At 34.5% G+C, this 16,929-nt stretch overlaps 1 protein-coding gene across 1 annotated transcript in view; it reads left to right on the forward strand.

Annotated features, from left to right (window-relative positions):
• Positions 1-16,929, forward strand: part of LRP1B (LDL receptor related protein 1B) — a 1,834,834-nt gene that overhangs the window by 1,490,074 nt on the left and 327,831 nt on the right. Inside the window, exon 43 of the mRNA XM_035008121.1 lies at positions 1,699-1,903. Within this exon, the coding sequence (XP_034864012.1) occupies positions 1,699-1,903 (205 nt within the window). The remainder of the gene's footprint in view (positions 1-1,698; positions 1,904-16,929) is intronic.

Genomic DNA, 16,929 nt, shown 5'->3' on the forward strand with positions numbered 1-16,929 from the left:
TGCATAACTTTTAAAATGTTTTAACTTTTTCTTTCAAGTCACACTGTGTGGATAAAACTACTGTGTAATTTAAGAAAGTGGAATGCCATTTGTTTTTGCAAATTTACTCATTCATAGGACAAAATATTTTTGACACTTGCTCACTTAGAACACTCGTATTCCATAGGATAGATTAAAAGGCTATGAAACTTTTTTTTTCTTTTAAAGATTTTATTTATTTATTTGACAGAGAGAGCGAGAGAGCACAAGCAGGGAGAACAGTAGAGGGAGAGGGAGAAGCAGGCTCCCCGCCAAGCAGGGAGCCCGATGTGGGGCTCGATCCCTGGGCCCTGAGATCATGACCTGAGCCACCCAGGCGCCCCAGGCTATGAAACATTTTAACAAAGAGCATAGTTGACCCAGCTTTTCTCAATTGTGGGGGTTATTTTAAATTAGCAAATAGAAAGATTTTTGTCGTGACTTGAATATTGTTCAGTAATAAGTGTTTGCATAATACTAAAAAACCACATATTGAAAATTTTGTTGTTTATAATTCTGCGTGACCTTTAAATGATTATACATAGAAATGGTATATATAATCTTGCTGTAAATATGAAATATTATTTCAAGTAGTTTTTCTCTGCCAACAAATATTAAGCATGTTTTTTTCAAATACGTAAAATAGCCTGCCTGTCAGCCTCTCTCTCTTCCTCCCTTCTTCTTTTCCTCCTTTATTCCTTGTTCTTTCCTTGCTTCCTTCCTTCCTTCCTTCCTTTCTTCCTTCCATCCTTCCCACCTTCTCCCTTTTTCCTCCCCTTCCTGCCTCCCTCCCTCCCTCCTTTCCTTCCTTCCTTCTCTCCTTTGTTCCATTCTAAGCAGCAACAACCAGTCTTCAAATAAAATTTTAGGGACAGTCCTATAGATAAAATAAGAGAAGAGCTGTTTTGGTAAAAATAGGGATTAGAAACTGGAACTCTACAGACTCTGTTTTTCCAGTGACTTGTAAAGGCTTCCCCAAAGAACAAGTTGACAAACACTGATTTAAAGCATTCTATAAAAACTCTAAGTAACAGATAATACTTTTAGGGATTTGAGACTAACCTCTGGAATCCCAAAATCAACATTGTCATTTATTTAAAAAATCACACTGACAAAGAGAGAAGAGAAAAGAAGAAATTAAAGAAATATAGTAGTTTATTAATTGTGTTTCTCTAAGACATATACAAAGGAGAATGCAGAATCTAAAAAGCGAACCAGGAAAGAGAAGGAGATTTTGATATTTGCCAATTAAAGAAAAGAAATATAGTTAGGTTAAGAATAATGTCTAAGACAATGATACTCAATATGCTGAAACATGATATTAATAAGTTAAAATACATTTGCAACTCACAGAAAATTTAGGATAACTGTTTCATCCATGATTAAAATAAGTTTTCACTATACATCAAACTGACTCAATTTAATCAAATTATTTGAGAGAATGTACAAGATAATTGTTTTTCAGAAGTAGTTTCTAGGTTTTATTTAAGAAACTAAGAAAAATATACATGCATATATAATATACATATCTCCACTTGTTACCTAGACTTCCTTAAGGATCATAGAATATGAGACAAATAATTTTGCTTTTTTTTAAAACAGCTTGACATCACCATATTTCTACTGTTTCTGTTGTTAATGAAAATTTTAATTTATTATCACAATTTTCATTTTAATTAGTTTAATGTTTTGGACCAACTGGAATGAACAACATCCAAGTATAATGAGATCTACCTTGACTGGGAAAAATGCTCAAGTGGTGGTCAGTACAGACATACTCACTCCAAATGGTCTCACCATTGACCACCGTGCAGAAAAGCTGTATTTCTCAGATGGCAGCCTAGGAAAAATTGAAAGATGTGAATATGATGGATCCCAGAGACATGTAAGTTAACTGAGAATTTCTTGATTATAGATTTAAGCAATTATACTTTTGAAAAAAAAATATACTTTGTACTTGCCTGAAATATGTGTATCAAGAGATTTCAAAATATGTAATTGTTTGAACAAATTCAATTGAATATAAAGTTTAAAAGAAAACTAGATAATATTTTTGAAAAACTTGTTCAAGGGCATTTGCTACCATAGAGACAGTCTAACTCTTAAAACTTTATTCTGTGCCCTGATGGTGAAAATATAAATTGGTGCAGTCACTATGGAAAACAGTATGGAGGTTCCTCAAAAAATTAAAAACACAAATACCATATAATCCAGCAGTTCCACTTCTGAGTATTTAAACCAAGAAAAAAAAATACACATTTGAAAAGATATATCCATTCCTATGATGATTGCAGCATTATTTTACAATAGGTGAGATGTGGAAGCAACCCAGGTGTCCATCAATAGCCAAATGAATAAAGAAAATATAGTATATTTATATAATTGAATATTATTCAACCATAAAAAAGAATGATGTTTTGCCATTTGTGACAATGTGGGTGGACCTTGAGGCATTCTGCTAAGTGAAATAAGTAGAAAAAGGCAAATACCTTATGACCTCCCTTATATGTGGAATCATAAAAATCAAACAAGTAAACAAACGAAGCTCATAGATACAGAGAACACATTGGTGGTTACAAGAGGTGGTGGGAGTGGGAGAAATGGGTAAACTGTTTTTTTTTTCCTTAGCTTAAATAAATTAAATATTTTTTTAACAAAATAAAAGAATAGCTATTGGATGAAAATTAGCCATCATCAGTAAAAAAATAATAGTAAAATAAAAATAAAGGCCAATCATTTAATCTTCATAAATTTTAGTTTTCTAATATGCAAATTCTCTACCTAACTTTCAAGGTTATTATGAGGATACAGTACAAAAGTATGTGCCCAAGAACATAGCAGAGAAACTCTAAATGAAGCTATTGGATAACTTTTAAAATGGCAGTCAGGAAAATCATTGTCCTGGATGTGGTATTACTTTCTAGTAGGCACTGATACAGAAAATGCTTCCACAGTGCCTTATAGAAATGCTTTATCCACTTCAAGTTATTATTATTTTTTATATACCTGCTTTGCTTTTATCCCCACAGTGTATTCTTATGTATGGTAATTATAGCCCCCCTACGTGGTTCAGTCATCAGGTCTCTAATATAACTTAAAAGATTTCTTTTGATACTTAAAAAAATACATGCCTAGTTAAGACTTCAACTCTCCATTTTGCATCCCTGTCTAAACCAGGATCCTTTCTGGCTGGCTATAGTATACAATATTGTATTGTATATTTGAAGTTGCTGAAAGAGTAGATTTTAAATATTCTCACCTGCACCACACACACACACACACACACACACACAAATTCTAACTACGTGAGGTTATGGATGTATTAACTAACCTTATTGTGGTAATCATTTTGCAATATATACAACATCAAATCATCATGTTGTACACTTTAAGCTTACACAATGTTATATGTCAATTATATTTCAATAAAATTGGGGGAAAAAAGATTTCTGTCCTGTAGAAATGCAAATGTTGAGAGGAGAACATTACTTTAAAGGCTATGGTTTTATCCTACCACAGGACACTAACCAATTTTGTCTCAAACTTAGAATTACATATTACTTTTCCTCTACTTTTATCATCAAAAAAAATCTGATTTGGCCCCCAAACTGGGAAAGTATTTCAAAATTTATTACATTTTTACATCCATCTAGATTTCCTTATCTTTATCTTCATTGTAAAGGAGCAAATCTGTGTCCCACTCATCTGGCTTTTAATAAATATGCATCTGGATAGTTGAGTTATAGAAACCATAGGACTGTATAATGCAACAAAGATTTCAAGGTTATATAATCTCTAGTAGCTTCTGATTCATTCTGTCATTGAAAAAAAGAAATTCTGTAGAATTCCATTTTAACCAATAGCAATTTTTTATTTAATAAAAAGCATATTGAATACTGCAGAGATTTTTCTGTTACATAAAGACATAGGATAGAGAAAATGTGTTAACTTTTGACTATAAATACAATCCAATCTTGACATAAAACTGTTTTCATTTCTTCTCTCTGTTTTTTTTTAATTGAAGTATGGTTGACGTAAAATATTGCATTAATTTTACAGGTACAACATAGTGATTCAACATTTATAGACATTACAAAATGATCAATTAGTTTAGGTACCATCTGTCACCATATAAAATTATTACAACATTATTGACTGTATTCCCTATGCTGTACTTTTAATCCCTGTACTTATTTACTTTATAACTGGAAGTTTATACCTCTTAATCCCCTTCATCTATTTTGCCCATGTCCCCAACTCCCTTACCTCTGACAATTACAGTTTGCTTCTGTATCTATGAGTCTGTTTTTGTTTTGTCAGTTTATTTTGTATTTTTGGTTCCACATGTAAATGATATCATACAGTATTAGACTTTCTTTGACTTATTTCATGTAACATAATACCCTCTAAATCCATCTATGTTTTCACAAAAGGCAAGGGTTCATTCTTTTATATGGCTGAGTTAATATTGCAATATATATATTTTACATGTTCTCTATCCATTCATCTATTGATGGGCACTCGGGTTGCTTACACATCTTGGCTATTGTAAATAATGCTACAGTGAACATATGGATATGTATTTCTTTTCAAATTAGACTTTTTGTTTTCTTTGGATAAATACCCAGAAGTGGAATTACTGAATTAAATGGCATTTCTATTTTTAGTTTTCTAAGGAAATTCCATACTGTTTTCTGTAGTGGCTGCACCAATTTATATTCTCACCATCAGCAGATGACCATTCCCATTTCTCCACATCCTTGCCAACACTTGTTATTTCTTGTTTTTTTGATACTAGCCATTCTGGCAGGTATAAGCTGATATGTCATTGTGGTTTTGATTTGCATTTCCCTAATGATTAGTGATGTTGAGCATCTTTTCCTGTATGTGTTGGCCATCTGCACGTTCTTCAGAAAAATCTCTGTTCAGGGTCCTCTTGCTCATTTTTAATTGAATTGAATATTTCATTGAGGATTTGTGCATGTATGTTTATGAAGAAAAGATATTAGCATGTAATTTTCTTTTTTTGCAGTGCCTTTGTCTCGTTTTGGTATCAGGGTAATGCTGGCTTTATAGAATAAATTTGGAAGCATCCCTTTCTCTTTAACTTTTTGGAATAATTTGAGAAGAATAGGTATTATCTCTTCATATGTTTAGTAAAATTGTTTTTTGGGAGGTTTTTGATTACTGATTCAATTTCATTGCTAGTAATCATTCTGTTCACATTTCCAATTTTTTTTTTTTTTTCCTGATAAAGGCCTTGGAAGATTGTATGTTTCTAGGAATTTATCCTTTTCTTCTAGGTTATCCAACTTGTTGGCATACTGTTGTTCCTAGTAGTCTCCTACAATCGTTTGTATTTCTTTTTTTTTTTTTTTGACTTTATTTATTCATTTGACAGAGAGAAAGAGGGAGAGCACATGTAGGCAGAGCGGCAGGGAGAGGCAGAGGGAGAAGCAGGCTCCGGGCTGAGCAGGGAGTCCGATGTGGGACTCGTTCCCAGGACCTGGGATCATGACCTGAGTTGAAGGCAGAGGCTTAACCGACTGAGCCACCCAGGAGCCCTGAATCCTTTGTATTTCTGTGTTGTCAGTTGTAGCTTCTACGCTTTGATTTCAGATTTTATGTATTTGGGTCTCCTCTTGTTTGTTTTTTCTTAATGAATTTGGCTAAAGTTTATCAATTTTATTTATCCTTTTAAAGAACCTTATTTTAGTTTTATTGATCTTTTCTATTTTTTTGTCTTTATATTTCATTTATTTTTGCTCTGATCTTTATTATTTCCTTCCTTTTACTAACTTTGAGCTATGTTTGTTCTTTTTTTCTTTCTATGAGGTGTAAGGTTAGATTGTTTTTTGAGGTTTTTCTTGTTTCTTGAGGTAGGATTGTATCACTATAAACTTCCCTCTTAGAACTTGTTTTGCTGGGTTCCATAGATTTTACAGTATTTTGTGTCCAATTTTATTTTTCCCATGTATTTTTTTATTTCCTTTTTGATTTCTTCATCGACTCACTTGTTTTTAGTAGCATGTTGTTTAATAACTACATTTCTGTGATTTTTACAGTTTTCCTCTTGTAACTAATTTCTAGTTTCATACTGTTGTGATAGGGAAAAAAACTTCTTCTTAAACTCATTGAGACTTGTTTTGTGGCCTAACATGTGACCCATCCTAGACAGTGTTCCATGTGCACTTGAAAACATGTATTCAGCAGTTTTGGGATGGAATGTTCTGTATATATCTATTAAGTCCATCTAGTCTAATGTGTGGCTTAAGGCTAATATTTCCTTATTGATTTTCTTTCTGGATATTCTATTCATTGATGTATCTGGGGTGTTATAGTCCCCTACTATGGTTGTATTACTATCAGTTTCTCTTTATGTCTGTTAATATTTGCTCTATATATTTAGGTACTCTAATGTTGGGTGCATAGATATTTAAAATTGATGTATTCTCTTGTTGGCTTGATCCCTTCATTATGTCATTGTCATGCCCTCTTTGTCTCTTGTTATAGTCTGTTTTAAAGTCTGTTGTTTTTTTTTGTCCTATTTGTTTTGTTTTGTTTTTTTGATTTAAATATTGCTGCCACAGATTTCTTTTTGCTTCCATTTGCCTGGAATATCTCTTTCTATCCTTTTACTGTCAGTCTGTATGCCTGTAGGTGTAAAGTGACTGTCTTGTAGACAACATAGACATGAACTTTTCTTTTTTAATTCATTCAGCTTTGTCTTTTGTAAGGCAGCTATGCTCACCACTGTACCACCAATGCCACCCATCCTATGTCTTTTGATTGGATCATTTAGTACATTTACATTTAAAGTAATTACTGATAGGTATGTATAGTGTCAGTTTGTTAATTGTTTTTAAAATGTTTTTTGAAGTTCTCTTCTCTTCTCTTGCTCTCTTCCATTATGACTGACGACCTTCTTTAGTGTCATGTTTTGATTACTTTCTCTTTATTTTTTGCATAATTATACAATTTCTTCATTTGTGGTTACGGTGGCATTCATATATATTGCAATATTTATATATAATATATATTTATTTATAAATAATTATAAATTTTAAATTAAATATATATTATTTATACATATTTATAAATATATCTTTATATAATCAGTCTATTTTAAGTTGATGGACACCTAAGTTCAGACATGTTTTAGGGCTTTTAGAAAAGCCCTAAAGTTTTACTACCCAACCATGTTTTATGCTTTTGAGGTCATACTTGATATTTTTAAATTTTGTGTATTCTTTAATTGTTGTTGATACAGTTGATTTTATTCCTTTTGTCATTTATCCTTCATATTAGCTTTATAAGTGGATGATCTACTACTTTTATTATACGTTTGCTTTTACTAAGAGGGTTTTTTTTTTCTTTTATAATTTTCTTACTTCTAATTATGGCCATTTCTTTTCTGTTTGAAGAAATCCCTTTGAAATTTTTTATAAGGCCAATTTAGTTGTGATCAACTCCTTTAACTTTGTTTGTCTGAGAAACTCTTTATCTCTCCTTCAATTCTGAATTAAAATCTTGCCAGATAGAGTATTTTTGGTTGCAAATTTTTTCTTTTAGCGTTTTGAATTTATTGGGCCACTCTCTTCTGCTTGTAAATTTTCTGCTGAAAAATTAGCTGATAGTCTTATGAGGGTTCCCTTGTGTATAAGTAGTTGCTTTTGTCTTCCTGCTTTTAAGATTCTCCATTTTTAAATTTTGACATTTTAATTATAATGTGTCTCAGTGTAGACTTTTTCAGGTTCATTTTGTTGGGAACTCTCTGATTCCTGAACCCTAGAAGTCTGTTTCCTTCCCCACATTAGGAAAGTTTTAGCTATTATTTCTTCAAATAAATTTTCTGCACCTTTCTTTCTCTTTTTTCCTTCTGAGACTCCTGTAAGCACTTAATGTTGTTACAGAGATCCCTTAAACTATCCTCATGTTTTAATTTTTTTTTTTTTTTATTTTGGCTGTTCAGCCTGGATGATTTCACTACCCTGTTTTCCAGATTGCTGATCTGTTCTTCTGCATCATCTAATCTGCTATTGATTTCTTCTAGCATACTTTTGTAAATTTCAGTTGTATTTTTCAGCTCATATCTAAAAGCACATTATCTATCTCTCTGTTAAAGTTCTCATCATCCTCATCCATTCTTCTCTTGTGTCCTGTGAGTGTCTTTATGAACATTACTTTGAACTCTTTAGCAGATAAGTTGCTTATTCCACTTTGGTTAGGTTTTGTTTGTTTTTTGCTTTTTTTTGTTTTTTCCTCTGAGGTTTCTTCTTTTTCTTTAATTTGGAACATGTTCCTCTCTCTCTTCATTTTGCCTAACTCTCTGTTAGGGTGGAGCTGTACCTCCTAGTCTTGAAAATAGTGGTCTTATGCAGAAGGTATCCTGTGGGGTCCAGAAGAATATCCCCCATCATCACCAGAACCAAGTGCTCCAGTGGTGCCCCTGTGTGCCCTTCTGTTGTGTCTGGAATGAGACTGCTGTGGGCAGGAGTTGTTTCCTGAACCCCACACCCTAGGGTGGGAGCCACTTGGGCGTAGCACCAGTCTAGGCTAAGGCCATTTGCAGGATGCCACAGGTGAGAGCTTCTTTGAAGGGATGCTGGTCCCGGCCAGTGCTACCTGCTGGATAAGGCTGCTCACTAAATGTGGTGCAGTGGGAGACACTTTGCAGGTAGGGTGTGCTGACTTGGCCATCTCTCTTTCTGCTTTAATGCAAATTAGGTGGAACCAGGATTTAGATGACTCAGAATCTTTCATTATCGCATCTATCTTAATTTCATAAAAATTATTTTAATAAAGATCCTCACAAAAAAAAGAAGAACCTCGAAACTTCAGGACAATGCAAAAATGCTTAACAGCTTATTTACAAAATTGTTCCTTCCTCTACTTCCTTCCCAACGCCATAAAACCTCCAAATAATATTACTGCCCCATAATCCCTCCTTAATGACAGAGTGATTGTCTTTCAAGATAATGATTTTTTAGGTCTGTGTCACACATTCCATACTTGAAGATAAATTGAACAGTGTTTTCTTTTAATGTAATAAGTGGAAGAAGGCTGATCTCTGTGAGTGGGTGGATTTTTTTTTTTTTCTTTTGAAAGGCTGTATAACAGACTGGTGAGTTCCAAAGCAAATCTAGATACTAGCACTTAACTCATGAAACTGTTCCTAAAGCCTCATTTATAAAAGAGCCCTCTGTGTATGAATTTAGAGTCTACAGAATAAGAAAAGATTGCAGATCAAGTAATAATTGTAATTCTGTTCTGAATGTATGATATGACCTCAAAATATTAAGAATTATAATTGAGATGTCAAAAACTTATTTTGGTATTGTTAGCCACCTTTGAATGAACCTATATTTTATCTGCTTAACTAGATTTGAGGACATGGGTCATCTTTTCTACATCTTTGAATTCACAGTGACTTCTGTTTTCACAAAATTAGAGAACAATATTTGTATTGATTTTAGCTTATATTTGTTTTTATACCTAATAATGAACACATGAGCACTCCCCACCTCAACATCTCTGCCAGATGATTGTTAAAGCACACCTTGAACATATTCTTTTTTTATTTCACTGGAGGTACTTGATAAGATAACTTATTTTAGTTTTAAGCATCTTTTTTCTTTTTTGAGACAAAATTTATTTATGAATTTGGTTTTTAGGTCTCAATTTAGGCTTCTGAAATAAACAAACCAGTTTTTTTCCTCTCTCTCTGCAGTGCTTCAAATACATAGTGAGAATTGTCATTTTCTCTTTATACTCATTACCACTTTGATTGAGTTAATTTACTTTGTATAATACTTTTGCATACAAAAGACATGGTGCAATTCTCCATGCAGTTAAGGAAACAGTTAAGATCTGACCTCTCTAGGGCGCCTGGGTGGCTCAGTCATTAAGTGTCTACCTTCGGCTCAGGTCATGATCCCAGGGTCCTGGGATCGAGCCCCGCATTGGGCTCCCTGCTCCGCGGGAGGCCTGCTTCTCCCTCTCCCACTCCCCCTGCTTGTGTTCCTTCTCTTGCTGTCTCTGTCAGATAAATAAATAAAATCTTTAAAAAAAAAAAAAAAAGATCTGACCTTTCTATAGGTGTCACATGGATTTAGGAATAGACTTAACTTTACAAAAAAAAAGGGGGATTCTCTATGCTTTTATTTATTTTAATAATGGTATAGTCTAAGAAAATTGCTTGGTTATATGGCCCTCTCTGGTGACCTGACCATTATAATTTGAAATGCAAAGAAAACACTGAAATCCTTTTTTAATGGGTAGATATAATCCATCCTCCAATAATACATAAGACTCAATTTTTATTACCTTCAATCTTTATGTTCTGTTACTTTATCATGTTCATTGGATAAAGGTATGTGTATGGGTCCAAAGTTACCTTATTATTTTGCCAGTTATCAGAATTCTGTGGTTGCTATGCCATAGTGTTCATGGTCAGTGCCATGGAATTACCACTCATTTCTGTATATTAGCCTGTCTCTTATGTTTTAATCATTATTTTGTAAACAGAATATGAGTTATTTGTTCTTGAATGCCATTTTTTTTAAATTGACTTAAATTTCTGGACACCTGTTATACTTTTAAGCCTATTTTCTTGATTAATTACCTGTTTTATAATAATCTATTACTAAGATAACCATAGAACTATGAGACTGAGAGTATAAGTGAAAGCTAGGTCATCTCCTAATATCTTTAGGAAAGGTTAAAGATGCAATCTGGCTTAAGTTTAAAGATTTAATAACAAGATATTTCCCTTGGAAGAAAAGAAATGGTATTTATTCTGAAAAACAATTCTAGGAGTATATAGCATAATGCTATAGAAGTCTTAGAAAACTCCAAAAATGCTTTTGTTACATGATGACTGTTGAAAAAGCAGAACAATTTTTCTGATATCCTATCCACTTAGGATTTTTGCTTTTCCCACTTATATCTTTTTTTATTTATTTTTATTTTTTTTAAGATTTTATTTATTTATTTGAGAGAGAATGAGATAGAGAGAGAGAGCATGAGAGGGGGGAGGGTCAATGGGAGAAGCAGACTCCCTGCTGAGCAAGGAGCCCGATGCGGGACTCGATCCCGGGACTCCAGGATCATGACCTGAGCCAAAGGCAGTCGCTTAACCAACTGAGCCACCCAGGCACCCCCCACTTATATCTTTTTAACTAACTTATATGTAAAAAAGTGTGACCAGTATCAATTCTTAATTTGTCATGTGCCTGTGCAGTTGAATTGGAGCCCTAGAAATCAAAGAATACATTTTAGAGAAGATTTCTTCTTAGATCCTCACAGAAGCTAAGTGCTCCTTATCTGAAAAATTCCTGTGTAGCTAGTTGAGTTCATTCTAATCTTCTATTGATCGGTCTGTGTCAGGCCCATGTGTGAGTGTTTGTATGTGTGTGTGTTTCCTATTATCTTCATTCCTCACTCCCGTTTTGTTCCCCTAGGGCAACCATACTATTGTAATTGATATAGTTCCTTAGAATTTGTATATGGTTTTTTCAAACAGGTCAGCAAACCAACATAATGAATTTTATTTTTTATATTTTGGCATGCATTGTAAAAGGCACTGCAGAAATGTGTGACAGGGGAGAACCATACAATTAAAAAGAATGATATTTAGGAAGTAGAGTAAAGTTATGAAGGTTTAAAGATTCTATGAAAGACTTAGATGCTGACCATGAAATATAAGAAGAGAAAAAATACTATTCAACTTATAAAGTCAAGAAGGGCTAAGACAAAGCAAAATTAACAAGTGGCAAGAGAAATAATAATCTCAGAAAAGATCATTTCCTTTACATGGTTGTGTGTGGGTTTTTTTTTTTTTTTTTAATTTGGGTGAAACAGATGACAGTAGAGAAGAAATACAGTAGAGAGAGAGAAAAAGAGAAAGAGATATCAAATATTCCCAGGGGAGCTGACTAATTGAAAAGAAGTTTGATGTTACGGTTTGAATTATTTGAGAGTGTATCTTCTTTAATGAGAGGGAAGCAACCTATATGTACCTAATTGATAAAGTTTGGAGAGATTCTTTTTTTAAAAATATATTTTACCTTTTCTAATTTAGTTATCTACTAATATTTAGCTTAACAAATCCATTCGTAGGTTTAATTTCTTCTATCAAACTCACGTTTTAATATTCGATTTTATCTTAGGGTGAGGTCATAATAAAATAGAAGCACACATGGTTTAAATATGACTTGTACTTATAAAAATGTAATAATTTCTTGGGTTTTTCTAATTTTAAACACCACATTAACTTGTGTGGAGGTTCTACCTGCATATTTATTGAGAAAAACATTCTCTGCTTAACAATATATAATTTAATCCTCCTGGCTGATCCGGTTATTAGAACCCCCCCCCCCACCAAAAAAAAGAAAGAAAAAGGAGAAAAAAAAAACAGACAATAATTTCATTCTGTTTCATTTTTATTTCTGCTCTGTATCTGTCATTTTTGTTGTTCCAGTAGCTGAAACAATAACTAATACTGACAGGGGCTAAGACAGGGTGATTATAGCCTTTCTCCCTGCAGTTACACTGTAAGTGTTAATCATTTCTTAGGAAGGCATCAGCTAGGTACCTGAGTGGCACAGACCTTTCCAAGAGAGATGTTGTTCATGTTCCTAGAAATTGCAATTGCTGATGTTTCTTATTTTTGACACTCTTTTAGAAACTTTGTGCGAAGTTTTTTTTTGTTTTGTTTTGTTTTTTTGTTTTTCAGAGTATATTCCCAGACAAAAATAGTAAGTCCTAAGATTTATCTTTAGAATGAGAAGGATATGGGATAACCTTCCTCCTAGACAAACACACTCTGAGATGATATGAACTCTCTTGAGTAAAAATAAGAAAACAAGTTTTTAAAAAATACTAGTCAATTATAAGTAATAAGGATATTAGATACTTTAATTTTTTATAGAACCAAATATTTCTTTTCTACTTATAGAATCAGTTATTTCATTCCATAAATGAATAAAGACATCTATCATCTTTCTTTCTTTCTCTCTTCCTTTCTTTTTCTTTCTCTTTCTTTCTTTCTTTCTTTCTTTCTTTCTTTCTTTCTTTTCTTTCTTTCTTTCTTCTTTCTTTCTTTCTTCTTTTTTTCTTTCTTTCTTCTTTCTTCTTCTTTCAAATCTGTACTTATGTCTATACTACTTTTTTTTGCCATTTTTTATTCTTATGTTAATCCCCTACATTACATCATTAGTTTTAGATGTAGTGTTCCATGATTCGTTGTTTGTGCATAACACCCAGTGCTCCATGCAGAATGTGCCCTCCTCAATACCCACCACCAGGCTAACCCATCCTCCCACCCCCTCCCCTCTAGAACCCTCAGTTTGTTTTTCAGAGTCCATCATCTCTCATGGTTCGTCTACCCCTCCCGATTTCCCCCGCTGCATTCTTCCCCTCCTGCTACCTTCTTCTTCTTTTTTTTTTTTTTCTTAACATATATTGCATTATTTGTTTCAGAGGTACAGATCTGAGATTCAACAGTCTTGCACAATTCACAGCACTTACCAGAGCACATACCCTCCCCAGTGTCTATCACCCAGTCACCCCATCCCTCCCAACCCACCCCCCACTCCAGCAACCCTCACTTTGTTTCCTGCGATTAAGAATTCCTCATATCAGTGAGATCATATGATACATGTCTTTCTCTGTTTGACTTATTTCGCTCAACATAATACCCTCCAGTTCCATCCAAGTCGTTGCAAATGGCAAGATCTCATTCCTTTTGATGGCTGCATAATATTCCATTGTATATATATACCACCTCTTCTTTATCCAGTCATCTGTCGATGGACATCTTGGCTCTTTCCACAGTTTGGCTATTGTGGACATTGCTGCTATAAACATCGGGATGCACGTACCCTTTCGGATCCCTACTTTTGTATCTTTGGGGTAAATACCCAGTAGTGCAATTGCTGGATCATATGGTAGCTCTATTTTCAACTTTTTGAGGAACCTCCATACTGTTTTCCAGAGTGGCTGCACCAACTTGCATTCCCACCAACAGTGTAGGAGGGTTTCCCTTTCTCCGCATCCCCGCCAACATCTGTCATTTCCTGACTTGTTCATTTTAGCCATTCTGACTGGTGTGTGGTGGTATCTCATTGAGGTTTTGATTTGGATTTCCCTGATGCCGAGCGAAGTTGAGCATTTTTCCATGTGTCTGTTGGCCATTTGGATGTCTTCTTTGGAAAAATGTCTGTTCATGTCTTCTGCCCACTTCTTGATTGGATTCTTTGTTCTTTGGGTGTTGAGTTTGATGAGTTCCTTATAGATTTTGGATCCTCGCCCTTTATCTGATATGTCATTTGCAAATATCTTCTCCCATTCTGTCAGTTGTCTTTTGGTTTTGTTGACTATTTCCTTTGCTTTGCAAAAGCTTTTTATCTTGATGAAGTGCCAATAGTTCATTTTTGCCCTGCTTCCCTTGCCTTTGGCGATGTTTCTAGGAAGAAGTTGCTTCGGCTGAGGTCAAAGAGGTTGCTGCCTATGTTCTCCTTTAGGATTTTGATGGACTCCTGTCTCACATTGAGGTCTTTCAACCATTTGGAGTCCATTTTTGTGTGTGGTGTAAGGAAATGGTCCAGTTTCATTCTTCTGCATGTGGCTATCCAATTTTCCCAACACCATTTGTTGAAGAGACTGTCTTTGTTCCATTGGACATTCTTTCCTGCTTTGTCAAAGATGAGTTGACCATAGAGTTGAGGGTCCATTTCTGGGCTCTCTCTTCTGTTCCATTGATCTATGTGTCTGTTTTTGTGCCAGTACCATGCTGTCTTGATGATGACAGCTTTGTAATAGAGCTTGAAGCCCGGAATTGTAATGCCGCCGGCTTTGCTTTTCTTTTTCAACATTCCTCTGGCTATGTGGGGTCTTTTCTGGTTCCATACAAATTTTAGGATTATTTGTTCCATTTCTTTGAAAAAAGTGGATGGTATTTTGATGGGGATTGCATTGAATGTGTAGATTGCTCTAGGTAGCATTGACATCTTCACAATATTTGTTCTTCCAATCCATGAGCATGGAACGTTTTTCCATTTCTTTGTGTCTTCCTCCATTTCTTTCATGAGTATTTTATAGTTTTCTGAGTACAGATCCTTTGTCTCTTTGGTTAGATTTATTCCTAGGTATCTTATGGTTTTGGGTGCAATTGTAAATGGGATCGACTCCTTAATTTCTCTTTCTTCTGTCTTGTTGTTGGTGTATAGGGATGCCACTGATTTCTGTGCATTGATTTTCTATCCTGCCACTTTATTGAATTCCTGTATGAGTTCTAGCAGTTTTGGGGTGGAGTCTTTTGGGTTTTCCACATAAAGTTTCATATCATCTGCAAAGAGTGAGAGTTTGACTTCTTCTTTGCCGATTTGGATGCCTTTTATTTCTTTTTGCTGTCTGATTGCTATGGCTAGGACTTCCAATACTATGTGGAATAGCAGTGGTGATAGTGGACATCCCTGCTGCATTCCTGATCTTAGGGGGAAAGCTCTCAGTTTTTCCCCATTGAGAATGATATTGGCTGTGGGTTTTTCATAGATGGCTTTTATGATATTGAGGTATGTACCCTCTATGCCTATACTCTGAAGAGTTTTGATCAAGAAAGGATGCTGTACTTTGTCAAAAGCTTTTTCTGCATCTATTGAGAGGATCATATGGTTCTTGTTCTTTCTTTTGTTAATGTATTGTATCACATTGATTGATTTGCGGATGTTGAACCAACCTTGCAGCCCAGGGATAAATCCCACTTGGTCGTGGTGAAAAATCCTTTTAATGTACTGTTGGATCCTATTGGCTAGTATTTTGGTGAGAATTTTTGCATCCATGCTCATCAGGGATATTGGTCTGTAATTCTCCTTTTTGATGGGGTCTTTGTCTGGTTTGGGGATCAAGGTAATGCTGGCCTCATAAAACGAGTTTGGAAGTTTTCCTTCCATTTCTATTTTTTGGAACACTTTCAGAAGAATAGGTATTAATTCTTCTTTAAATGTTTGGTAGAATTCCCCTGGGAAGCCATCTGGCCCTGGGCTTTTGTTGGGAGATTTTTGATGACTGCTTCAATTTCCTTAGTGGTTATAGGTCTGTTCAGGTTTTCTATTTCTTCCTGGTTCCGTTTTGGTAGCTGATACATCTCTAGGAATGCATCTGTTTCATCCAGGTTATCTAATTTGCTGGCATAGAGTTGCTCATAATATGTTCTTATAATTGTTTGTATTTTTTTGGTGTTGGTTGTGATCTCTCCTCTTTCATTCATGATTTTGTTGATTTGGGTCATTTCTCTTTTCTTTTTGATAAGTCTGGCCAGGGGTTTATCAATCATGTTAATTCTTTCAAAGAACCAGCTCCTAGTTTCATTGATCTGTTCTACTGTCCTTTTAGTTTCTATTTCATTGATTTCTGCTCTGATCTTTATACTTTCTCTTCTCCTGCTGGGTTTAGGCTTTATTTGCTGTTCTTTCTCCAGCTCCTTTAGGTGTAGGGTTAGGCTGTGTACTTGAGACCTTTCTTGTTTCTTGAGAAAGGCTTGTATTGCTATATACTTTCCTCTTGGGACTGCCTTTGCTGCATCCCAAAGATTTTGAATAGTTGTGTTTTCATTTTCATTTTTTTCCATGTATTTTTTTAATTCTTCTTTAATTTCCTGGTTGACCCATTCATTCTTCAGTAGGATGCTCTTTAGCCTCCATGTATTTGAGTTCTTTCCGACTTTCCTCTTGTGATTGAGTTCTAGTTTCAAAGCATTGTGGTCTGAAAATAGGCAGGGAATGATCCTAATCTTTTGGTACTGGTTGAGACCTGATTTATGACCTAGGATGTGATCTATTCTGGAGAATGTTCCATGGGGACTAGAGAAGAATGTGTAGTCCATTGCTTTGGGATGGAATGTTCTGAATA

This window comes from Mirounga leonina, unplaced genomic scaffold (genome assembly GCF_011800145.1).
Source record: "Mirounga leonina isolate KUSES-001 unplaced genomic scaffold, KU_Mleo_1.0 Mir_151, whole genome shotgun sequence".
NCBI classification, from domain to species: domain Eukaryota; kingdom Metazoa; phylum Chordata; class Mammalia; order Carnivora; family Phocidae; genus Mirounga; species Mirounga leonina.